Consider the following 25,637-nt stretch of genomic DNA (forward strand, 5'->3'; position numbering starts at 1 on the left):
ATTGTTTTAGGTTTTTAAGATTAATTATACAAAAATAGCAACATAAAGTCTTTAATTTAAAACCAAAGTCAGTTGCATTCTGTGTTTATGGTCAAACACTTTTTAATCTTTCTTTTCTCCACGTTCTTGCATAATCTTCCAGATGTAGCCTTCTGTAACACTTAATTCCTATCACACATACATAAAGAGGTTGCCTGTTTGGTAAGTCATAAGGTTTTATTTTATTTTTTTTTAATTTTTTTTAATCAAACTAATCAAAAATTAGAAAAAAAAGAAGCTGCCTATAGAAATGCACCCAGAAACATGGGTAAGAAATCCTAAAAGTATAGCTTTAAATGTAATAATTCAATGTGATTGGTGCTTTTGCAATAGGTATCCATAAGTTTCTACTTTGGTTTCTATTTCTATTAATGCTTTGTATTTTATTTACGTGTGCTTTCATGTTTCTTTGTATGTGGGAGGTCACATTTTAGTGTGTGTTTTGTAATTTAGTTTTCATTTTTTGAAGCCACTAAAGCAGGTAACAATAGTATGAAAAGTTCACTATAAATAAAGTTTGATTTGACTTAATTATTCATAGATTCCATACTAAATCGGTTCAACCATGGCACTAATAAACGATTCAATTAGCATTAAGGATTCAAGTGTTATCACTTGATAAGCACTTATCAAACTATTCAGGTTTTGTTTTTAAAATTTGTTAAAGATAAATAGTTCACGAGCTCCACAAACACTAAGCTGTGAAATAAACGAAATCATTAGAAGCAGGCATGTAAACATGTGCGTTGTGTAAAAGTTAGAATCGATTTCGCCTCTCGCTCCAAATGTCCTTCTGAGCCACCGTAGCAGCAATAAACAAACGACAAGCAGCTGTTTGTTCGTGTTAGTGCTCACGTGGAGGGATTTGCAGCGTGAAGCGCACTGGAAGTGTCGCAGAAGCAACCAGATCGGATCTCAATGGAGCCTGTCATAAAAATAAATCCAGGTGCGGTGAGGTTTGCCAAATAAAAGTCCGATTCTGAATGGGAATGTTGTTAGCTTTGCATAAAGCTGACTCCTCCACCCTCCAGGGGCGTCGAAATGGGACATACGTCAGAAAGTGTGGGACTACATAGAAGAGAAGAACTTGGCCAACTTTCCAAGGCCTGTCCACAACAGAATCCCAAACTTCAAGGCAGGTTAACGCACCACATTTAGCAATGACCTACTTACACCTTGCTGTTTTTAATTTTAAAAGTAACATGATAAAAGCCTCTGCTACGTTTGGGCTTGTATTGCTACATATTCTGCTTCTAGATTAAGTTATTTCTATCTTTAGGAAAATCTCAAACCTTAAATATAATTGAGTTTTACATTTTAATTATATGCATATTTTAATAGTGCAACTTAATATAACCACCTTTGAGAAGGCAATAAACAGGCAAAAAATAAATCTTGGTTTGACTTCAGGTGTAAAATGTTAAATTTTACGTTTTCACTATGAAATAAAACAAGTAAAAATAAAAAGTAATTACAAAAAAGTCATTGTAGTTCATTGTAGTTTAGAATTTAAATCCAAGTATTTGTTAAAAATTTACATTTACATTGGAAAGGAATTGTCATTTTTAAATATTTACTTTTGCATTTTTCTTTGTATAGTGATAAACAAAGCTATTGAATTGAATTTAAATCTTTATTCCTGTATTAGTCAACTTGTTAATAAATAAGTGGTGAAAATGATGACAGATTTTTTTTTAATTTGCATTTTGCCTTTTACTATTTTATTTTTTATTGTTGACTTATTGGCCAGGGCTCAATTCAAGCATGCAATCGACTGACAGAGCTGCAGCAATTCAAGTCCAGCCAAACAGTCAAAGTAAACCCAGACAGACCCCAGCAGCAGGCACGCTTTGTTACTCTGGAAGTAAGTTGATCTAGAACACGTTTTTATGCAAAAATGTTTTTTTCCCTCTTTAGGGTGCTTTTGCTAGCTGTGCCAAAGTCACAGCGCTGGCAGTGTTCTCCCAGTCAGCTGAGGTGAAGGTGGATCCTGACAAAACTCTAGAGGGCGCAAGGCTGGCAGTGCTGCAGGTAGCACTGCTTTCTGGGGAAAGTTGATGCCGAAGAGGGTTTTGGAGAAAATTATATATGTGATAACCATTTTAGGATATACACGTTTTCCACAACACTGAAAACTGCTTCCTCATTGAGTGTAGCTACAAAGTAAATTAGCATCTTCTGAGATTTTTTAGATTCAACTGGGTAGATCTCTAACCTCCAGTCATGTCTAACAGTTCTGATTATTTGCAGCTAATTGTTGGTATTAATTTCTCAGGCACATAAAACATTATTGGTTCCGACCCCTCGTCTGCGTACCGGTCTTTTCAACAGGATCACCCCTCCACAGGGTGCCAGCAAAGAGCAGCTGCGCATATGCTCCTCATCCCAGGTGTAAATGTCTATATTTTCCTCCACAATTTTACTTATTAATCTATTTCAGATTTAGTGATAGCTAATTTCCTTCTCCTTTTGTTAATTTTTCATTAGGGAGTAAGAGACTTCAGTGTGCCTGTTGGTCTGGATGCTAAGGTGAAGGTAGATTTGGTGGTGGTTGGTTCGGTTGCTGTCTCTGAGAAAGGTTTGTTGGCACCACAACATTTACCACCACACTATATTTCTGTTTAGTAAATGCAGCAAAGACTCCTTGTTCATTTCATATACTAGCATGTCAATAATGCATTTATCATTTTAATACATGCATTGGATTTTGGCTAAAAACTTCATTATTATTATAAAATGGCCACTGGGAACGCTTTTACAATAAATGGCATAAACTTGTACATGCCCATTCACACACTTATGTCCATCAGAGGCAAGGTGGGGTTTAGTGTCTTGCCCAAAGACATTTCGAAATATTGGCAGGAATCGAATCTGTAATCTTCTGATCACAGGACGACCGCCCTACACCATGGCCACTGCACAATAGAAGGACGGTCGGAATGGGACTTATATTGCCATATCACTGATATCACTGTATGAAAGGTTTAAAATAGTAACTTATGGGGTCTTTTACTGCATTGTGGTACTAAAGTGAATAGGCAGAACTTCAACACCCATAGCTAACTCTGCATTTGAAATCATTTTGGAATCCGCAGGCTGTCGGATTGGGAAAGGAGAGGGTTTTGCAGACATGGAGTATGCCATGATGGTTTCAATGGGAGCCGTGAATGAGAACACCGTGGTTGTTACTGTTGTCCACGATTGCCAGGTTAGTTGTCTTACTTGGAACTTGCTGCACTAGAAAAAAAGGACCTTATTTTGAGTTGCATTTGCTGAATATATTTGCAAATGATGCCTAAATTTCTGTGTCAGATCTATTTTGAGGTATTGGCATTTCTGCTGTAGGTGGTTGATATTCCAGAGGAGCTCATGGCCAGTCATGACTTGACTGTTGACTTCATACTCACACCCACCAGAGTTATTGAAACTCACTGCAAGCTACCAAAACCACAGGGCATCATCTGGACCAAGGTAAATGCAAACGATTTTTACTTTTCTTTTTGTTATGATGCTAAAAAATAAAAATAATTTCACTGAGAAGTTGAACTTAGAGTTCCAACATCAGTTGAAAAGTGAATCTGCAGAGTTTGGACTCCAGTATCTTTGTTTGCTACCAATACAGGACTGTAGTTGAATCTTGTTCCCCCTGTACCATATCACCTCCTTTATGAAGTTATTTGAGAAACACATTTAAACATTTTTGAAGATCTGATCACAATTGGGAATGAGGTGGAAGATGGACAAATTCTGTCTTACTATTTTTTTATTAGATCACTTCCCTTTCACATTTCTCTCATCTGCACCCCAATTGAGCTAATTGGTAATTTACTTATAAAGTGTACTAGGGTTGTAACAATTCATTTAAAAAATCATTTGATTCTTATTATAATTTGTGGTTGCTGACACAATTCATAGTCCATATTAGTTCATTTGAACAATTCAATTCACTGGATCGTAGGAATATAAACCGATTCATCAATAAAGTCAATAAATTGTTACAGCCCTAAAGTTTACATTTGGTATTCTTTTAGAAACATTTTCACTTCAGAGGCTTTCTGGCTGTTAACATTCAGTCAGTTGACAAAATGGAGAGCTCTGTGGTATCCATGACAACCAAAAAGACTCTGACGGGTCTGCTATCATAATTGAATTGAAGTACTATTGCTGCCTCCCACAGTGTACATTTCATGTAATGCATGCATTTAATCAAAATTCCCTTACAAAATATTACCGTATTTGTTTGACTTTTTTTTTTTTTTTTTACTCTTAACCAAATATTTACAAGTGCTTAGTTTAATAGAATGGTGCACACAGTGCTGGCTCTGCAAGTAAGATCTCTGTTTAGTTGCTAAAATCTCACTTTGTAAAGGTTTCGATGAGAGTCTGGACTTCATGTAGTCTCTTGTTGAAACTGGCAGAAAGAAAGTGCATGAACTTCCTCCCAATGATGTCTTTAATTAGACATGATGGGGGTATTATTCTTATCACGCAGACAGATTGTTTGTAACCTCTGGGTTCCTTAAGACACGCATGTAAGTAAACAGGACCCACTGACCTCACAGACAGGAAGGACTTGTCTGATCATCAAAGGCCGCTCTGCCCAGCCACCTTGGCTACGCAGGGGCAAGGGAAAGACGGGTCACACAGGCCAGTGTAAAAACAATAGGCCCATATATCCTTTACAGAACCGGTCAGCATCAAAGGCTCTCAGGACACTTGAGGACCCAACAAATCAAGAAAGGAGTCTTTATTTTTAACCGCATGGGAAGTGACATATCCTGCTTCTGTAAAGATAATTATTATGCATGCGGCTGTGAAAACCATGAACCTAAATGAAGTAATCCTTCTTCAGCTGGATGATGAAAAGCTGGAGAAGATCCCCATCCTGAAGAAGCTGCGTGCTCTGGAGGAACAGGCTGGAAAGGATGTCACCATGGGGCCGACTTCACCTGGTGTGGAGACTGATCGACCAAAACAGCAACCCAAGCGGAGGCCGAGGCAAAACCCCCAGCAGGATGCTGAGGGGGAAGACAGACCGGAGAGAAGAGTAGAGCCAGAACAGAAGGCTAGACAACAAACGGCCAGAGTGAGGAAAGAAAGCAGAGGGGAAGGAAGAGGGGAGAAGGAGAAAGAAGCTGGTAATGTACCAAAGGGGAAAACCACTATGATTGTTAAAGAGCATGGCCCCCAAGAGGGTGAGGCTGCAAATGAGAGTAAATTCCCTCCCAGCGTAACTACAGTTTACCTGGGAGGAATCCCTGCTGGGCTGCGTGTTAGTGAGCTGAAAACTGCGCTCAGAGAGAAGAAAGCGGCTCCGCTGAGACTCACCTGGCAGGGAGCTCAGCACAGGGCTTTCCTGGATTACATTGACCCCCAGGCTGCCGATCAGGCTTTAGAAGCTCTGCAGGGTCTCAGTCTGAATGGCCACAATCTGCAGGCTGAGATGGCCAAGAGCCAGCGTGGAGGCAGGAGGTCTGGACAGCCCAGTAAGAGACAAAGACCACCCATTGTTTCAAAGTCTAAAATACCTCCAGAAACTAAGAGTGGCACTGAGGTTCCTGAGTAAATAAAGGAAATACATTCAAATTGAACACTGATGCATTAACAAAACTGGTTATTTTTTGAGCAGTTGCATGAATCCAGACAAAATAGTTCTGAAGTTATAGAGGAAGTTTGACTAAATGCCAGCATTTAGTTTTTTCTACTTTCCATTTTGCATTTTTAGTGCCTTAGTCATTTTACTCACATTTCTCATTGAAGACTTTCCTTCTCAGCCTGTGAGATCTTAATTTATGCAAACCACAAAGGGTTATTTTAATTTGATCCAAAAATATACATTTGTTGTAACTAAGATCAGCATAATTTTAATCCACTAAATCTGCTTCTTTTATTAAAAATTTAATTTATATGTAACCGTAAGAGCTGATCTTGAGCTGCAAACGGCACCATCATGTGGTCAGCATCACAATCCATGTTATCCAGCTGTTTGGAAGCATGATCACAAATGTTACTAGAAAGGTTTCTCTTTGTTGAGAGAAATAGGCTTTTTTTATTTATGTCATTGTTTGAAAAAGTTGATACTGTATCTCCAAATGTATCGAATCCTTCATAAAATATACATTTTGAAAAAGACAGATTGATTTGTTATGGGGGAAAAAAATCATTTTTGTGTGACCATGGCAACCAAATCTAAGACTATGAAAGATCTTTTTTTTTTGCCGCAATGTACCAACATAAAAAAAAGGTCACATGTATTTTATTTGTACTGGATCCGTTTAATCGTTTGATTTTGGTATATTGTTGTTGAACGTTATTAGTGTGTGAAAACAGTTAAGATAAACAGAATTCTGTTGCTTTCGGAAATGTTATTGCTTATTTTCTGCCAACTTTCATTTCATTTCTCTTATTCATGCTGTTATAACATCCTGCCCTGTCTGTTGCTTCCAGCAAATCCTTTTCTTTTTCCCGTACATGTTCACCTGAAACATTAACAAAGAATAAACATCTTTCTTTAAATTTCTTCTAATATTTTTTTAAAGCAGATGGCAGGAAACCTCGTGTTCTGTTTTGCATGATGCTCTGGTTAAGGGATGAAACAATAGTAAATTTTACATAAGCAATTTGGAACAATATATAGTTATTTTAGTTTAATTTGTTATTGTAGTAGGAAAAAGTTAATGAAGGTAAACTATTTTTTGTGGAACTGTTACAAAACAAAAAGCCTTTTTTAGTTTCTGCTAAAATAAGCTTTAATGAACTACATTAATAAATTGAACCAAACAATTTAAGAAGTTATTTGACTGAAAATACAATATACAATTTCTCAAAAAATTGTCTCTTTGGTGCAATTGTTTGTTGGGGTGGCTCTTTTTTCTAAACCAAAAGGTTTCAGAATTGTTTTTTTTATTCAGATCATTTCTAGGCTTATTTTGACACATTGCTTTGAATCGGGCTTGTTTTTCCCTCTTCTAAAACTGCTTTACTAGTTACCTATGCGTTTGGTTTCTATGGAAACAACTCACTTTCTCACATATTTCTGCATTTTAGATTACATGTTGGATGAATGATGACATACAGTATGTCAAAATATCCAGTTTTGTATTTGTGTGGTTTTGAGAAACATCTGCTTGATTCTTTATTTTTGCTCAAAATCTTACAGAAAAATAAGAAACTCCACTTGATTTTTGAACTGCGTTGACAGCACTGACAGATAAGTGTTTAGACATTTTTTATTTTTAAAGACTCACTCCTTTCTTTCACAGGAACGACTGGCTTACCTCTGACATACTAAAAGTGGACCAGTTTGCACTCATTTTGATTTCAAACTGCAAGATGTTAATATTTAGTTCTTTGAGAATCTATTTTTTTAAAGCACACAATTCAAATAAACATTTGCTTTGAGTTTTTACACAAATGACCTGACAACTAACTCTCCTCCCTCCCATTTCACCCTGAGTCACCCGGTTGTCAGAGTAGGGCTTAGGTCTTGGTTTTGCTAAAACACAAGCCTACAGTGTGTCTGTCTGCACAGTGCAGGCCTCAGGCTTTTTATGGAGCTGTCATCCAGGCCTGGCCTGGGAACAGCTGTGGAGCTCCATCTCTCTCTGAGCCCTGCCAGAGCGCTGGACCTCGCAAATGTCACCAGTTTGTTAATGAAGGTTTCCACTGCTGTTAAGGCTGCACACCCTGTGCTCACTGGTATTTTACTGGGGTTCACTCAGTGGTCATGTCGGAAGATTTGAAAAATAGCCCAAGAGTCAAAATCTAGAATGCTGTTTTCTCATGTAAACAGCGGGACAGAAGGTTTAACCGTCTTTCAAACCAAAATTAGCTTAAGATCTTTGAAAAAAATGTATATTACCCATCAAGATTTCAAAGAATATCAGTTGATACTTCGTGCAACTGCTGGTGCTCCATGGCTGTGTAATGGGCACACCCAATTGAATTCTAAAAATATAATAAGGCCATGCAATTTACATTTTTAATTCATTGCAAATCATAAAAATATAAAATGAAAGAATCCCACAAATAAATGTATGTTTTTAGTGATTATTTGTGGCAAAACAACAATCTGATCTGAGGGTGTGATAAAACATTCAGGACTTGACACATTCAGTCGTTTTTACTTTAATTGCATCTTTTTTGTGATTGCTGTACAAGATGAGGTGTCTGAAAGGACATAAGGCGTCCCTGCAGGATGCATGTAAAACACATTTCCCTTTTGTTCTTCTATGTACAACTTTCTGCTCGTTTGAAATCCTAATTTGTGTAAAAATGACAAATGGTTTTGGAAATGTCACTCTGGAAAAGTCTTCAGGACGCCAAGTGTGAGTTCATTCTGATCAGCACCATTAATCACAGCTCAACAAGAGTTTTTTAGCTGGAAGCAAACTTGACAAATAGTCTTTGAGGAGAGCAGCTGCACCGTCCCGAACGATGCAATAAACCCTTTCTCTGGTTCCTTAAAAACTCCTTCAATCACATATGAATTTAGTTGTTACATAAAAATTGTTGAGCTTGTTTGCAGATTGACCAAAATTCTTCAATTGATTAAACTGATTAGCATTAAGGCTGGATCATTATTTAAAATGCCCTGAATATATTTTTAAAAATGTGTTTATTTGGATGAAAATTTACTTTTTTCTTTTAACAAAAAACTATTTTGAAAGCATGTGCAGGTCTGATCATATCAGCTGATGCATTTTATTTAAAAAAGTGGACCCCTCATGGATTTTCCTGCCTGTACTGAAGTATGGAGTGCTGAAGTTAAGGGCTTACATCCATCTGACACAAACGCCACAGTGCTTGCATTATATCCTGACATTCACTTGAAAGAGAAATCAGGGATTTGACAAATATTGCCAATAAAGCATGGAAGTCCTTGGTCGATTCCCCTGAAATAAAAAAAATATATGCTTACAGAATAAATAAAAAAGGTTGCGCTTACAGGCTATTCAAAAAGTGCCATTTTTGTACACAGTATACAGTATATGGACGCTCAGTATATATGTTTATAAAGTTCATGAGAAATAATCTTTAAATTCCAACATTGTGACTTTTCAACACCTCCCCCCCAAAAAACAAAAATCAACTTCAATTCTTGTATAAAAGAAGTTAAAACTTAAATTTGGATGCGCAGTTTTCCCTTTTTCTTTTTTTTTAACAAACATGAAGAGGAGTGGGAAGTGATAGTCTTCCGCTCTGCAGGACTTAGTACCAAACAGCGGCGTGTTCCTTCTGCCACTTTTTACCCCGCTGGTCGATGGTGATGGCAAAAAAAAGTCTTCATTATTATTACAATTACTATATATTATTATTATGTTTGTTTTGTCTATTTGTTCGTGTCTTTGATGCGTAAAGGAACAGAGGGGAAGCAGTCGGGCTCAGCTTGAAGCAGTGAGCGCCCTGCACCTTCATCCTTCATCTCACTTCATTCTGCGTCATGGCTCAAGTCTGCGCGCGGCTGCCGCTGCCGCCGCCGCCGCGCTCTCTGCAGATCTTTTCGCGGCCGCCGGCGCTCACATTACGCACGGCTTGATGTCCTGGTAGGAGACCTGTTGGTGGTGGTAGTACGAGCTGCTGCTCGGCGAGTGCATGGCCGAGGACGTCATGGCGTTGAACGAGAACACGAACTCCTTTCGGTCGCACATGCTGGGAGACTGGGAATGGTACCGAGGAATGCCTGCGAAGAGGAGGATGACGCGCAGATAAGCGGAAGCATCTTTATTGCAGATAGTCAAATATATAACATTTTACCAGAAATTAACCAAAATTAGTAGTAAAACTTAACACTAAAATGTTTTCAAGTTTTATTTTTAAATACAAGTTTGATAGAATTAAATTAGTAAGTTTTTTTGTATTTGTTTTCATGCGCAGATGAAGAGGAGCGGCGGATTTTCCTTCCACAGGCCCGAAGCCCATTATCCAAGCACGATTAAGAATGTCAAAAAAACAGAGGCGGGCTTGCAGGGCTAATTGACAGTGGACCTCTTGCACGCCAGTCCCGAAGGAGGGGAGCCTCAGGGCAAGGCAGGCTGGACAACTGGGCCTTTTTTTAATCCAAAAAGAGAGACTCCAAACTGTCCCGGCAAACGAGCCCTTCCTAAATTTTAACCACTTCCAGAAATACTCTGATTTTAAGGTTTAATTTGATGTATTTTACATTAGACGCAAAGTTGTGAGAAAAGTTAAATTTTATAGAATAAAGAAGCTTCCTTTTAAAACTTGTATGATGTCTCTTCATGACTTTCATTTAACATTAACAGAGGTTTTTGTATTCTGTCTCGCACAAGAGATCCAGGGTTTTACTGTCTTGCTCAATATTTCCATTAGGCCCACATTTGGCACAACACCAAATATTTACAGACGTGTTCAGAAGAAAATAGTCACAGCGGAGGGCCACAATTGAAATAGTATCCTACAGAGAGATATTTTTTCACATTATTAGCTACATTAATGTGATTTTCTTTTAGTTTTTTCTATTTTTTTTTATTTCTACTTTAAGCAGATAAGAGGAGTCTATCTGGGGTCTTACCTTGTAGATCTGTGGTGCTGTGGCAGTTCTGGTGTAGGTAGGGCTGTTCCAGTGAGTGTGTGGGCAGACTGGGCTGCAGCGTGTTCGTGCCCGGATTGCAGGGGGACAGCGGCTGCTGTTTAATGTAGGAAGCCCCGTTGTTCAGTGAGCTCGTGGGGGCCGGAGCCCACGCAGACGCCGAGCTGGAGTAGACCGGGTGAGGCTCCATGACTCCCCCGCTGGTGAGCAGAGGGGAGGCGGAATTGTCGTGGTGAGGATAGTCACTGCCGGTGGATCCGGTACAGTTCCCCATGTAGGAATGTCCGCTGTTGGTTGACAAGTGCGACATGGAGTGACCGGACAGACCCATTCCGTCCATGTTACCTGCCAGGTGTCCATTCATCATCCCGATCCCGCTGTCCAGAGACAAACTGTTGGGTGGACAGGACAGGCCCCCACCGCTCCCCTGGAAGTTGTAAGACTCGGGGATGTGGTTGAATCCCAGCCCGTTCATCATGCTGTACATGGGCTTCAGCGCCTGGCACTTACGCCTAAACCCCCTCGGCCTCCTTCTGAAGGAGCCCTCCTCAAACATGAACTCGCTGGCGGGGTCGATAGTCCAGTAGTGGCCCTTCCCAGGTCGGCCGAGGCCCTTGGGCAGCTTGATAAAGCACTCGTTTAGGGACAAGTTATGACGCACAGAGTTCTTCCATCCCTGATACGAGCCTCTGAAAAACGGGAAGCGGCTCTGCAGGAACTGGTATATTTCACTGAGTGTGAGCCGCTTGGTTGGAGAGCTCTGGATCGCCATGACTATTAAGGCGATGTATGAATACGGGGGCTTCTCTGGCCGCCGGATCCCCGCGTTCGTCTTCTTGGTTTTGGTCGTGGAAGAGGCGGTTTCCATCACCACCGTCTGTCCGTGCGTCTTCTCCGGAGCAGACATCGGGCTGCTCTGGGCAGGAGTCTGCGCGGGAGGCTGCTGGACTTCTGCCGTCATTTAGTTTGTTAGGATTAAAATCTTCAAGATGATAAATTATCTCTCCACCAAAATAAAAACAGCGTCAAAGTTCGAAACAAATCGCAGGCATAAGAAGAATCTGAAAAAAAGAGCTACAAACAAAACTGAGAAGCGACTCTTCTGATCCTTTTGGTTCTGTCCCGTTACAGTCTGAAGCCAAAGTTTGGAGAACGGAGCAGAACAGGAGCCGCTTTCCCCCTCCAGTTGCTGTGTTGTCGTGCGTCCGAGGAGCTCACTTTTTACTTATCTGCTGCCATTTGCTTATTGGAAGCCCCATGTCTTGGTTATCCTAATGTCGGGGCCCGCCCAGTTCCCTCCTACTCCACAGTGGTGGGCTAAACTGCACATCTGTGAGCTGGCTTTTCTGCAAGATATTCACAGTTTTACGCAGAGAAAAAGCCGAAACATCCCCAGTAGTTAGTTCTATATTTTATCAGGTAATAAAATCGCACATTTAAATAATTTCATGCATTTTAGCACAATCTCATTATTTTTTTCTTCTTTTTAGTTTAGATTAATACTTTATTTTTAATTTTTTGGTTGGATATTTTATTCATAAAATGATCGTTAGTTACGTTCCTGCTGTGGAGTCTCCATTTTTGGGGTCCGTAGATGCGACATTGTCGCTCATGTTCTCTCCTTAACTCACAATGTTTTTCAAAATTTGTGCAGAGAAAGAATCCATCCCAACATGCTCCCTATATTCAAGCTTTCTGATTTCTGCAAAAGATAGACACATAGACAGGGCCATGGGCAGGATGTTTATACAGTAAAATGTAAACATGTTCCCTGGCCTTCTTTAAATAAAAATCACGCAAAAGCCCCGTTAGATCAGCTAATACTCAAATGGATGTTCTTCTGTTTGCATGCCGCCTCTGATCACGTTGGATTTTTCTTCCTCTTGGTCCTTTTTTTTTAACAAATGAATATTGTTTGTGTAATGCAGTCATAATATTTACGCAGGGACGGTGCAGGAGTGAGGTGGAGGCTCAGCCGAGCTCGGAGCGCAGAAACTCGGATGAGGACTTGAGCTCCACTCCTGCACATCCACTTAGAGGTAAGGATTTAACGCATCCATACGTATCATTCAAGACTTATTTCCTTTTTAAAATGTTAAATTTATGGGGCCAAATGCAGTCTGCGTGGATAATATCTCTGAGCTTTAAACAGCTTCTTTCTGCATCAACAAGCTTCATTTAATTCCTATCCTTCCAGTTTTACAAAGCGAACGAGAGGCGCTGGACAGCGATCGGTCCACAATCTCAAGCTGTTGACATTTGGTTTCTTATTGTTCCCTTATGCAGCTTTCAGTCACGGGTTCAGGTGGATCTTGGTCTGAAAACCCTTTTATGGTTTCTAAGGTATATTCTGACATTGTATTTGTTTGTATTTTGCGTAAAAGTCGGTAATTTAAATTTTTAAAAATGATGGAAAAGCATCACTTTATAAAAACGTCTTAATCTTGAAGTTTTGCTGCGTGACTGAGCAGTAAGACATTAGATCGATTGGTGTACCACGTGATTTATTGATGCCTCAGCATGAATCCAGCCCTAAAGCGGCCTTATTCGCTTCAGGTGCAGTGAAACCCAGAAGACACGAGAAAACAAAAACTTCACAGTAAAGTTCAAAGTTTAGATTTCCAAAGGATTTCACTGTTTCGACTGTGACTCAATGGCTTTGATAGATGAAGGTTTGCATTGTTTTAACCACCGCCTGCTCGGCCACTTGCTCGCATCGAGCCACATATTTATCAGTAAAGAGGACCACCCAGCGCGCACCAGAGGCAGGCGCGCTCCCGTCCTCTCCCTGCCCACTGCGTTTAATTACCTCTGATGACTTCATTCCGTTAGGACTCTTTCCCTCTCACGCTCCATCGTATCAGGCCCCCTCACTTGTCCACAGACCTTTTACACTTTGAAAAAAATAAATTATTCATTTTTACTTATGCTGCTATTTCGAACCAAAGCCAAGTAAAAGTTAAAAAAAAAATCTAGTTTTCTGTGCTGGAAGCTCCCTGCGTCCTGTGAAGCAGGACAATCCATCATATTTCTTACCATTCTGGGGCCTTTTGAGTAGGAAATGGTCATAAAATAATCGAAAAATGAACAAAAATGTTAAAATTGAGAACAAAAAATACCATAAAATGCTTTTCCATGAGAAGAATTAATGCCATTTTCATCATTTTAACCTCGTGATCGGGGCTTCCTGCTCTCAAAGAAGAACTCATGCACTTTTCCATGACGTCCCATCATGAAATGTTTGACAGCACTGCATCCAGGAATGCTCCTCCACCTAGGAGAGCGCGCGCTCCTCACAGGGTTGGGCCCTACCTCAGATCCATTGAATGTTCTTTTTATTTGATCAGTTTTTTTACACTGCTTAAACAAATTATTGAAGAAAAAAGTAAGATAAATGTGTGGACAAGTTTACCTTAGTTTACAAATGAGTCAACACTTGTTTTGGAAACAGATGAGATATTTGATCATTAAAATGAGAGGAAGCTCACCTGCAGCTTCCCACTGAATCCCAGATCCGAACACTTCCGTTTATATTTGGACTCACGTACAGTCCCAAACACGCCGAGTTTTGAGTGTTAAACTTAGGTGAAATGCTTCTTTCAGCGAGCGTCGTGTCTGAGTAATAGTTTCAACAGTTTCCCTTCTGGGTGGTGAAAGAGGGCGGCAGAGGGTCAGCGAGAGGCCGCAGAGACTTTATTTGGAGGACGGTGCTGCAGAAACATCCATCAAGTGGCCCTAAGTTCATCCCAGCAAAAGTCCAGCTCTGAGGCTGACTCTCTTAAACATATTTTATGAGATATACATGTTCTGATATGTGATATATCACGGAAAAATGATTGACAGCTTTTCCCACTTGAATTGATGTCCAGCTGCGTGGAGGATGAGTTTATCTTGAAGGCATGCGGGCCACCAAATAATAAAGCATTTAAAATGCTATTGCTTGTATTTTGTTTGAATTTAGACAGAAAGGATACAAATATTCAACTTTTTAATTTACTTTAATTTTATAAAATATTCTAAAATAATCACAGTCAGACATGCATCAGAAAAAAGGACACTTCTACCGACAATGTGTTTCTGTCTTAAAATTCAATTCATTTCTGTATTCATTTAAAGCCAAAAATTATTCAATATCCTCACAGCAAATTTTAAAAGTAGTAACATTTGGATGGTATATGAACAATTTGAGTTTTGGCAGTTTGCCTCCTCTGTGTCGCATGCAGATCTTTCAGTATTGTCACTTTAATTGAAAACAGCGTGAAGTCGAGGTGGGTACCCCCTCATCACTTTCCCCGCGCGGTAGGTGGTCATGTATATTTTCTTTTAAGTGGTGTTTATGTGATCGTGAACAGGACAGGATTGCTCGCAAACGGCTGATTGCGCACACTCAGGTCCCGCGCGCGGATTAGATCCACACCGATACCTGCCGACTGGAGCGCACTCTGCTCCATTACATTTTGCGCGCACATCAGGTCGCATTTCCTGGCTATGGCGCAAACCGAAAAAAATATTATTTGATGTAAAATTTTTCAATTTTAAAGTGCATTTATAATAATTCTACTTCCACCTGATGCGGGGCCCGCGTCTACAAACATCTGCATCACTGACACATCCCTGCACGCCGCTGAGCCCGATCACACCATTCCAAAATGAGGAATTACCAGAGAAATGTGCAGATTTAGCAGCTTGTGCGTCGTTTTCCAGGTTTCCAAGTAGCTTTCTCACCTTAAAACTCGCTTCAAAGTATTGGTACTTTTAAATTTCAATGTTTGTCCGAAGCTCTAAATTCTATAAAATGTATTCCTATATAAAAGACAAGAATTAAAATGCAACAATAATTTAAAAATAATTTGATTTATTCTGTTATTGGCACTCTATGGTATTGTTAATTGTACTAGTTTGATGCAACTTTTTCACTATTGGTAAAGTATTTTTGTGTGACACTTCCTGTTAATAATTGTTATTTTTTTCGTCCTGACGCATGCGTCCTTTGCTCTTCGCTGCACACCTGTAACTTACTGATATTATTTCCAATGGTAATTTACAGTCGGCAAATGATCCGGTTTTATACAGCAAATCATTGATAAAATAAAAAGAATGTTTACAACCTAATTTAATGTGTCACCCCCAACTCATAACAGAGCTCAGTAATTTCCATATTAATCTAAAATCATGTGTGTATTTTTTAGTCAATTATTCATTAAAATGTTCGTTTCATTAAATAATAGCCATATTGGTAATTTTTTTTTATTTAGTTTTTTTTTCATAAAGAATCCTGTCATATCAATATCTGTGGGTCACTTGCACAAACTGAGAACCTCCTGCTTCTCCTCCTCCTCACAGGCCTTACCGCAACAGGTCCCTGCTCCTTTTGCCAAAACAAAGATAGGCCCACTCCGAACACAATATTCTTCTTTTTTATTTTAGGATTTGCTCATTTGTCACTCTGAAACATTCCATTTTGACAATAAAACAAAAGAACAGCAACTATAAAATTCCTTCTGGTTTATATTTTGTTATCATGGGCAGTAGGTTACCACATAATTTGAGATGAAGGGCAGCAGTGTTGAGGGTTAGGCAGCTTTGGAGTTTTTACAAAATTCCTGAGTGTTCATGTGGTCGGAACTCAAAACGTTTTCATTATCATAAATACCTGTTTGGGGGAGGGGGGGGGGGGGGTTAGGTGTGAGTGAAACACTGGACAACAAGAAAGCATCAAAGAAATAAAAAAGGTTATCTTCCATCCTAAAAAAGAAGGGCAAAAAATGTTGGGATTGCAGTATATTTTTGAATGCTGGGCTGCTTATATTTGTGCTGCTGTAAACATAAAGATAAAATCCATATCTCCATTAAATTTAACCTCTTTTTAAATAGGCACAGTGTAGCAAAAGGTCATTGTTGTAAAGTTAAACTGTTTTTTTAGATAAATTGAAACATCTTTGCTTTTTTTGGTAAAACATTTTTTTTGGGTTGGTATTTTACCAACATTATTAAACAAGTTATTAAAATATATGATAAATTGATAAATCATTGAGTTTCTTTTGGTTCAGTGTTTGTTAGCAGCCTTTAGATAAGCTCTGTAAATTAAAAAAATGAGATTTTTCACTTTAAATGGAAGCAAAAATCAAGGTTGAAGCTTGATTTAACCTACAGCGAGTAACTTATTCAGACCAAATTTAAGTGTTTTTGAGTTCTCAGATTTCTTTTCCAGTGTTACCTCTCAAGTAAAAAAGCATCATTCTTCTGCAAAGAAACATGGCATGTTGTGTAAGAGAAACATGGTTTCTCTTTCACAAAATGCCATGTTCTTTTGCTCTTGACCTTTATTCGCTACATTTTTGCCTCTTCAGGAAGGTCCAGTTTCTGGGGGGCCAACTTGGACCCCACCCTGCAGTTCTGCACACTTCCTGGTCCATCGTGGTCTGACCAACTTAGGGACAGACATCAGTAATGAGATCTGAAGCTGAAACCGCAGTGGAGAACAGAAAAGACTCAGTTGGTTAGCTCTGCTGCAGGTTAGCTCCTTTCATCCTGCCTTGATGTCAGTTTGGTGGGTGCAGACGGGGCAACACAGATTTAAATGAACATGTTTACATGTCTTTGTGTTTACACCCAGCTCACGACTCTTTTTTCTGGGGATTTTCCTACGGCACTCTGCTTCGAAAAAAGCAATTAAGAATTCCCAAACAGTACACCGCAATGGGAGATATCATGTGTTTTCCATGTCCCTCACAGATTTTGACTGAAAAGGATTGACTATTTTTAAGCTACACACAACTGAACCCACCTACGGATAAACCACAAATTGAATGGAGAGGAGTGGGGGGTGAGTGGGCATGGTAATTGGCTATTGTGGAGCTCATGCGTCTCTGTTCTGCCATAAACAGCCTTGGTAGTTCACATCTTGATGCTTCAGTCCATTTGAAAGTGGGGCATGTCCATGTTGCTTGTGGGAACTCATAGTCAGGCAGCGGTTGGAATCAGTCAGGAATGTTTAGGGATGGTTTCTGGATTCAGTTGCAACTTCTGATTCTCCACAGCGAAGCACCAGGGTGGGAAAAAGGCTGAGAGCATTTCCTGAGTGGAGGGGGTCCCAGTGAAGCATCACACGCCTGGCATCATGAGACAGGGACTCTGCCAGTTTCAGGCCACGATCCCAAATGAGGAGAAGACTTGAGAAGAATACAGCTGTGGGGAGACATGCTGGATGCTGTAGTCAGTGTCAACCAAACAGTTGAGAGGACAGAGACCAGGCACAAGGCTGTGATGTACAATTAAAGCTCAAAGTTACAAAACAGAAAATGGTCAAAAACGCCAAGAAAAGGACAGGAAATAAAAAAGAAATGTGACAAAGAAAATCAATAACCAATTTTTTATTCCTTTTCTTTGTCCTCAACCTTTTTATATCAGAATTTATTTCCAATTATATAAAAAATATTCTTCAGTGGTTTTTTTTGCAAGGAGATGCTAAATTAAATGGAGTCCTGAAAAGAGGGTATGTTACCAATTAGTAACATATGGTGTAAAGGGGTTAAGCAACATCATAATCTCTCACATGCATGAATTAATATTCTGATTTTTACTTTCCCACATTTTGTTTTCTTCACATTTTTTAAAGTTTGTTCCCAAGAATCTGAGCAGCTATTCCTCATCTTGAAAGGAAAAACAATTACAAAATCCTTTTTTTTCTTGTTTAATGCAAATAAAGGTTTTATTTAGTGATGTTAAGAATCATACCTCAGCTTTGACATCGAACTGTATGATCACTTTGTTTGTGTGTTTGGATTTCTGCACACATTCTGTAAACATTTTTGTGTTCTAAGTGCAAAATCAGCCTTTTTTTAAACTTAAACATTTAACTTGCTGCTCAACCGAATGGTAGAGCACATTTAGAAAACAAATGATCAAAAACACTGATTGTTCGGATCACTCCCCCAATGCAATAAGCAGCAGATTTTTTTTCATTGGTTTTGTCTTTGTTAGTTAAAAGACTAAGGTAAAGCCAATCAGACCACGGACGAAGTAAAAAAAATGTCTATTTGTTATGAATATAAGGTAAAGCCCAGCATTAAAAATCAATAGCTGTTTCATAATTTGATTTCTACATTTCTTTATTTTTGTTTGACCTCACTGAATCCTGTTGTAAGAAGAATTGCTCATTGACAATGGCTTTGTCAAAGACGTCTGTGTTTTGACTTCATGACATTTCAGCTTTGACATAAGGACAGTGTGATTTTTAAGGTAATTCATTTCAGTTCAGTGTCAGAAAATCTGTTTGTGTACATTTGGGAGACAAAGCGTATCTGTTCATTTTTGTATGTTTTCCAGACTCAAATGCAAAAAGTCTCATTTTGATGTGTGAACACTAAAAATACAGTGGTGGACAAAATTGTTGGTACCCCTCAGTTAAAGAAAGAAAGTCTACAATGCTCACTGAAATGACTTGAAACGTTCAAAAGTAATAATAAATTAAAATTTATTGAAAATGAAATAATCAAAATCAGCCATTACTTTTGAGTTGTTGATTAACAGAAGTATTTAAAAAACAAACTTGTGAAATAGGGCTGGACAAAATGGACTGGACCCATAACTTAATATTTTGTTGCACAACCTTTTGAGGCAATTCCTGCAATTACACGGTTTCTGTATTTGTCAATGAGCCTTCTGCACCTGTCGACAGGTATTTTGGCCCACTCCTCATGAGCAAACTGCTCCAGTTGTCTCAGGTTTGATGGGTGTCTTCTCCAAATGGCATTTTTCATCTCCTTCCACAGATGTTTAATGGGATTCAGATCTGGGCTCATAGAAGGCCACTTCAGAATCGTCCAACGCTTTTCTCTTAGCCATTCTTAGGTGTTTTTGGCTGTGTGTTTTGGATCGTTGTCCTGTTGGAAGACCCATGACCTGCGACTGAGACCAAGCTTTCTGACACTAGGCAGCACATTTCTATCCAGAATGCCTTGATCTTCTTCTTTCTCTCTCGGCTTTTCCCATCAGGGATTGCCACAGCGAAACAACCTCCCTTTCGAGGATGAGTCGCATGGTTAACTTGGCAATGTTTTATGCCGGATGCCCTTCCTGACGCAACCCTCTCAATTTATCCGGGCTTGGGACCGGCACAGAAGCAGAGAAGGGAATAGGGAGCAGCCCGGATTCAAACCCTGGTTTCACGGACAGAAGGCGCCGCAAACCAGCACGAGCTAAACTGGCTCCCATCCAGAATGCCTCGATAATCTTGAGATTTCATTTTACCTTGTACAACTTCAAGACACCCAGTGCCAGATGCAGCAAAGCAGCCCAAAACAGAACTGAGCCTCCTCCATGTTTCACCGTAGGGACAGTGTTCTTTTGGTTGTATGCTTCATTTTTGAGTCTACGAACTTAAAGCTGATGTTTCTTACCAAAAAGCTCCAGTTTTGTCTCATCTGTCCAAAGGACATCATTTCAGAAGCTTTGTGGCCTGTCAACATGCATTTTTGCAAATTCCAGTCTGGCTTTTTTATGATTTCCTTTCAACAGTGGTGTCCTCCTTGATCGTCTCCCATGAAGTCCACTCTGGCTCAAACAACTGACTGGTGTTTGACACTGTGATCTGACACTGATGTACCTTGATCTAGGAGTTCACCTTTAATGTCTTTGGAGGTTGTTCTGGGCTCTTTGGATACAGTTCCAACTATCCGTCTCCTCAATTTGTCATCAATTTTCCTCTTCCGTCACGTCCAGGGAGGTTGGCTACTGTCCTGTGGGTCTTAAACTTCTGAATAATATGTGCCACTGTCGTCACAGGAACTTCAAGCTGCTTAGAGATGGTTTTATAGCCTTTACCTTTACGATGTTTGTCTATAATTTTGTTTCTAATGTCCTGGGACAATTCTCTCCTTCCCTTTCTGTTGTCCATGTTCAGTGTGGTTCACACCTTTTCACCAAACAGCAACGTGACTATTTGTCTCCCTTTAAATGGGCAGACTGACTGATTATCGGTTTGAAAACAGCTGTGATGTCAATTAAAGGACATACCTGAGTTCATCATGACCCCCTGGACAATTAGTTCTCAGTCTTTTATGGAGGTACCATCATTTTTGTCAAGTCCTATTTCATTAGTTTGTATTTTTAAATAATTCTGTTAATCAACAACTCAAAAGTAATGGCTGATTTTGATTATTTCATTTTTAATTAATTTTAATTTATTGTTAATTTTGAACATTTCAAGTCATTTCAGTGAGCATTGTAGACTTTCTTTCTTTAACTGAGGGGTACCAACAATTATGTCCACCACTGTTTCTGGCTAAAACCTTTAGAAGGTTACTCTCTCATCAGTGGTGAATTGAATGGGTCAGTAAGAGTAGGAGAACATCTTGGACTGAATATATGTGAGTGCACGTGTGTAGACATGCACAGCTCCCTCTGGCTTGTATAAATGATGGTGGCAGAACTGTAGCTTGTAGTGGGACAAGGGCTTTTTATTTCCACCTGCTACTGGCCTCTTTCCGTTGGTCTGCTCTATAACAATGGCACTGAGAAAGCTGCAGACTGCAAAGTGATTGATGTTGGACTCTGCTTGGCCCGCCTTCAGATGGGGGACTGAGAGGAAGAGACGACCCCTCCCTTCTACAACAACTGCCCTCCGCAGCAGGGTTTACGAAGGCAAACTTCTGATCGAGATGTTGTCATTTGTGGTGTCTCATTTTACAGGAGTGCTAAAGACAAGTTGGTAATCACATGGAAACAAGGTTTCCATGCCTTTTGCACCATTTTGCTTCCAAATTGCATAAAAAAGAGAATTTATGTCCTTCAAGTGATCTGAACTTTATCTTCTCCATCTTGTGTCCACCATCTCTTGCCCTGTCACTGGGGGAAGAGACGCAGACTCATCTCCAGTGCATTCTTTCCATTTTACTGAAGAGCAGTGTTGCAGGGAGAGCAATATATCACATGAATTGTCTGTGCTTCCCTTCTGCCTGTTTCTAACTGTGTTTCTCTTTCTCCTTCCTCCAGGCTCGAAGGGGCAGGCGGCTTCAGTTTGGCCACAGGAAGCAGTGAGTTCTTTGGAGAAGGGAAGACTTCTCATGGGGGAGCATGCTCTCTCTCCCCCCTTCTCCTCCTCCTTCACCCACTCACTACCCCAAAATGACCCCTGACCCTTTCATCTGTTTATATCAGAGCATGGAAGTGAGAAATAGTGATGAGTCACTCTAGCCGTGTGTTTACACTCTGGAGTCACGCAAGGAAGGAAATAAGCCACGGTCTGCTAAAAGTGGAGAGGTGAGAGGGCTGCTGTGATTTACCTCTCAGACTAGAATTGATTTTGCGTCATCTCTGCTGAGAAAAAGCTTCACCCGCAGACAACAGCAGCTTCAGCGGCACAGAGGACTGTGGTCGAAGGGAAAGGCCGACGGAGAAGGTCGAAACGCAGAGTCAGGGCAGCGTGTCGGTGGGCCGCTCACTACACCCTGCACATTGTTTAAGGAGATTAAACCACAAGAAAACTCACAGTGGATCTAAATATTAGACAATTCTTATGAATTATTGACAGATACGTGGCTCCATGATTGCTGCCTGGAATCGGGCCCATCTTGGAAACATCACTGTCCACACATTCTGGGTTTAGTTTTGAGAAAGTGGTTTCATTTTGATTATTGTACATTTTACTCAACAAATTTTTCATTGGGAGTTAAAAAAAACTTTTTCTTGAGTTACAGAAAGAGCCCAACTCAATCTGACATTGCAATGTTTACAGGCAGCAATGACGCGCATGCCTTTGTTATGCTCAAATGATTAATAGGGTTTAGCTTATTTAACTATTAAACATATTTTTTCTGTTCTTTCATTTCTAATGACGGAGTTTCAAAATATTTCGGAACTTATAGATTGTAGAAAATGTAGATTCTTTAGGAAATTCCAAGTTTTGCACCTCATAACTTTATCAAACTTTATATGTTTTGGCCATGGTTTTAAAAAAAAAAAAGTGAAACTGCAATTATTTATAATGAAGTGATGACTTGATTGTATGACAGATGGGTTTCAATGATCTATGGTTATCGTGTTAGCGGCTTAGATAAACCAGGCAATTGAGATTTTGATGGTTGACATTTTCTTGTAGCTCCTAAACAGATTTGACACAAAGATTTTGCGCATCAGTGTGTCTTGGTGATTGTATCCTTCAGGGAAATTAAAATGAAATGATGCATATGGGTTTGAGGGATTATAGCAGGTTTTTATGAATAAACAGCCTTTGAACACGTGCTTCTTCGTTCCGTGTCATGTGAGGCGTGTTTACTGCGGCCTCCTCTGCTCTCAAACAGTGTCATCCACGACAAGGGATTTTACATTTTGGCCAGGAATAGCTATTGTTTTTCACGGCATGGCGGAAGTTACTGCCACTGAGTTTAGTAAATAAAAGTGACACCGTACTTCTTTATGTCGCCGCGCTGGTGCGAGCAGCTTCCCTGCTGACTCCAGCAAGTATCCTTTTACACACCCCCATACGCACCGCCACAATGATAGAGTCGGCAGCTCTTATTTTTGCCGATCTTTCCTGAATTGTAAGCACTGTCAGGGGCTTTGATTGATAGCTGTGTTTATCACCATATTATTAAGTAATCAGGCTCACCACAGCTGGGCCTGCAGCTCCTTAATTCCAGCTGAAGCACACAGTTTCAAGCTAATTAAAGGTTGGCTAAATGGCTTTTGTGAATTTTTTAAAATATAGTTCTCTCTTTTTTCAACTGTGCAGTGCTGATTGTTGGATTTGCATTCTGTCTGGAGAAATTTAGCAACAACCTTACATACAGTACAATCACCAGAGGAGATTGCCGGGAATGAATGTTGGATATGACTCTAGATTTTCGAAAAATATAAACTGTTGGTCTGTATTGGCATTAAACTCCTAAAAATTAATCTAATTTAGTCAATCAATATAAATCTGTAGAGATTTGTTTTCTTTGTAAATCCAAAGATAAACAATGCAGTGTTCAAGGTAAATGCAGCCATGGTGGAGAAAAGATGCTAAAAGAGATCTTTGAAAATTGTCAGCTCTTCATAAGCATGGCAAATTTGCTAAATGGCCACTTACTAATAGATTACAAAGCCCCTTTTTTTTAAAAACAAAATCTAAATCTAAGTTTGGTTGTGGGCAGTTTGACTGAGGGAACAATCAGGCAGCAGATGTTTCATGTTGGAAAATCCAGCTCTGTCCCTCTCTTTTTTAACCAAATGGGGGAAGGAGTGCTCAAATGACTGCGTGCAGGAGTTACATAAAATGAATTTGAACTGGCCTTGAATCATAATGATGTCACACCCTGAACAAAAAATGTTTTCTCTTTTATTGTGTTTTTGAACTGGATACCAGACTAACCTTTGCCGTCAGCGGTTTTTCTTTGTTGTTCTCTTCTGTAATCCCTAACTTTGCAGCATCAAATTAAATTAACTTAAAATAGTTTTATGAAATTCAGCAAAGATGCTGCAAATGAACAACTTTAATTTCTATTTAAGAAAAGTAACACAATTACAAGCAAAAAGTTTTTCGTAAAATTGTCAATAAATGGGGTTTTTAGAAAGGTTAATTCAGAAAATGACCAAGTCATAAGTGAATTGTGTTGTTGTTTCATAAAAATGTGCTGCTAAAAATATTAATTAAATGTCATACTAAGATATGTTGCCTCTGATTGTGATGCAATTATCAACCTTTGCTTTATGTTGCACGCATTAATTATGTAATTGAATGTTTATAATGTATTTTCTGTGAGTGATGCATTTAAACTGAGTGATTCTTCGGTTACTGATTGTTTTATGCTTTTGTTAATAAAATGGAATTCAATGCGATGGGAAGTTTGAGGAGAAATCTAGTCTAATTCCATTCATGATATTGAGCAACAAACAAAACAACACATTCTGATGGAAAAAACGTTGGAGAAAACAGCTAATCTTTTTTCTTCTCACAATCTTTTATGCACAAAAAGACTCATTAGATTTAAATTTAGCTTCAGAAACTCGCCAGTTGCCAAATTCAAAAACCACTTAAGGACCTTATGATGACTTCTCAGTTTTTCCATGATGGGAAGCAGAGTACATGTAAACACTGCCAGAAACATATTCAGCAAAGCTGGAGTTGCTGGTGGTCCTCTGATTTACTTTGTGCTATTAGTTTATTTCAAACAGGATATGCATCGGTATCCATACTCTCTAAATACATAAGAACTGCAGCTGAATGATGCTCAATGCTTGATGTCCACCATGTGTGAGAATAGACATATTACATGCTGCTTTCACCTCTTCTTTTTTTTTTTAATTCACATTAATCCAGCAAAATAAATGCAGTATCACACATGCTAAGACAAGTACGATTTAATTTGTTCATTTTACCATGCTCACTTCTCTGATGTTTTGCAGAGTGCGACAGACTAAAGATATAAATCCTCGTGGATTTATGATATAATGTGGGGATGATCTGTGGGGGTCTTGTGGCGTTTCCTTGTGTCCACACAGCCTTATCGCAAGTATTGGGACATGCAGGCAGAAAGAAACACAGACAGACGACCACATGGTTCTACTTTGACGTCTGCTAATTCCAGGGAATCAGTCCTAAATGACACCTACGGGATACACAGAGTGGATTTCCCTCTGATGCAGATTGGTGGTGGTTTGCAGATGAAAGACAGTAAAATAAATAAAGCTGCGGTGAGGTAGAGCTCTTCTGTCCTCACACTACAACCATAATGGGATACATACCAACACGAGGGTAGAAGTGGAGGCCTTGTGCTGTTTACGTCACGGTTCCCATAGAAACCGTGATGGGCAACCGCTGCTAGTTCTAAATATCTACGTCGATGGTTACTGAGAAAAACGTTGTGCTTCTTAGTCTTAAAGGTTAAAATGTTAGTAGCAGAAAGCAGCTCTGTACCTTGTCATCCTATCTGTTTGCCAGCCTCCTCCCGCTGATTCTCTTTTAATCCTGCAGCGGGTCATTAAATCAAACTCAGCAGTATCAAATGGCTTTTTAACCTCCTCTAATCAATCTTTTCATCAGCTGCTGTGTCGGCGGTTGGCC

General features: G+C 39.5%; 2 protein-coding genes and 1 long non-coding RNA gene across 4 annotated transcripts; 2 read left to right on the forward strand and 1 right to left on the reverse strand.

Moving 5' to 3' along the window:
* Nucleotides 1-826: 826 nt before the first annotated feature.
* Nucleotides 827-6,863, forward strand: mthfsd (methenyltetrahydrofolate synthetase domain containing). Of its 2 annotated transcripts, none has more exons than XM_011491796.3 (8): nt 827-985; nt 1,071-1,174; nt 1,790-1,903; nt 2,315-2,428; nt 2,527-2,617; nt 3,135-3,247; nt 3,385-3,510; nt 4,892-6,863. In XM_011491796.3, the coding sequence occupies exons 1-8, from the start codon at nt 958-960 to the stop codon at nt 5,603-5,605; spliced, it is 1,404 nt and encodes a 467-aa protein (XP_011490098.1). In that variant the 5' UTR covers nt 827-957; the 3' UTR covers nt 5,606-6,863. The 2 variants fall into 2 exon arrangements, with proteins under 2 accessions (XP_011490098.1, XP_004067391.1); XM_004067343.4 differs by lacking the exon at nt 1,790-1,903 and adding an exon at nt 1,957-2,070 and having other exon boundaries at nt 828-985.
* Nucleotides 6,864-8,150: 1,287 nt separating this feature from the next.
* On the reverse strand, nt 8,151-12,051 carry foxf1 (forkhead box F1). Its single transcript, XM_004067216.4, has 2 exons — nt 10,574-12,051; nt 8,151-9,721 (listed from the first exon to the last, which is right to left on the reverse strand). The coding sequence occupies exons 1-2, from the start codon at nt 11,550-11,552 to the stop codon at nt 9,558-9,560; spliced, it is 1,143 nt and encodes a 380-aa protein (XP_004067264.1). The 5' UTR covers nt 11,553-12,051; the 3' UTR covers nt 8,151-9,557.
* Nucleotides 12,052-12,367: 316 nt separating this feature from the next.
* Nucleotides 12,368-24,418, forward strand: LOC110017703. Its single transcript, XR_002293195.1, has 2 exons — nt 12,368-12,630; nt 21,587-24,418. It is a non-coding gene; the product is annotated as an uncharacterized LOC110017703 (long non-coding RNA).
* The last annotated feature ends 1,219 nt before the right edge of the window (nt 24,419-25,637 follow it).

Source organism: Oryzias latipes, chromosome 3 (assembly GCF_002234675.1).
Source record: "Oryzias latipes chromosome 3, ASM223467v1".
Classification (NCBI taxonomy): Eukaryota; Metazoa; Chordata; class Actinopteri; order Beloniformes; family Adrianichthyidae; genus Oryzias; species Oryzias latipes.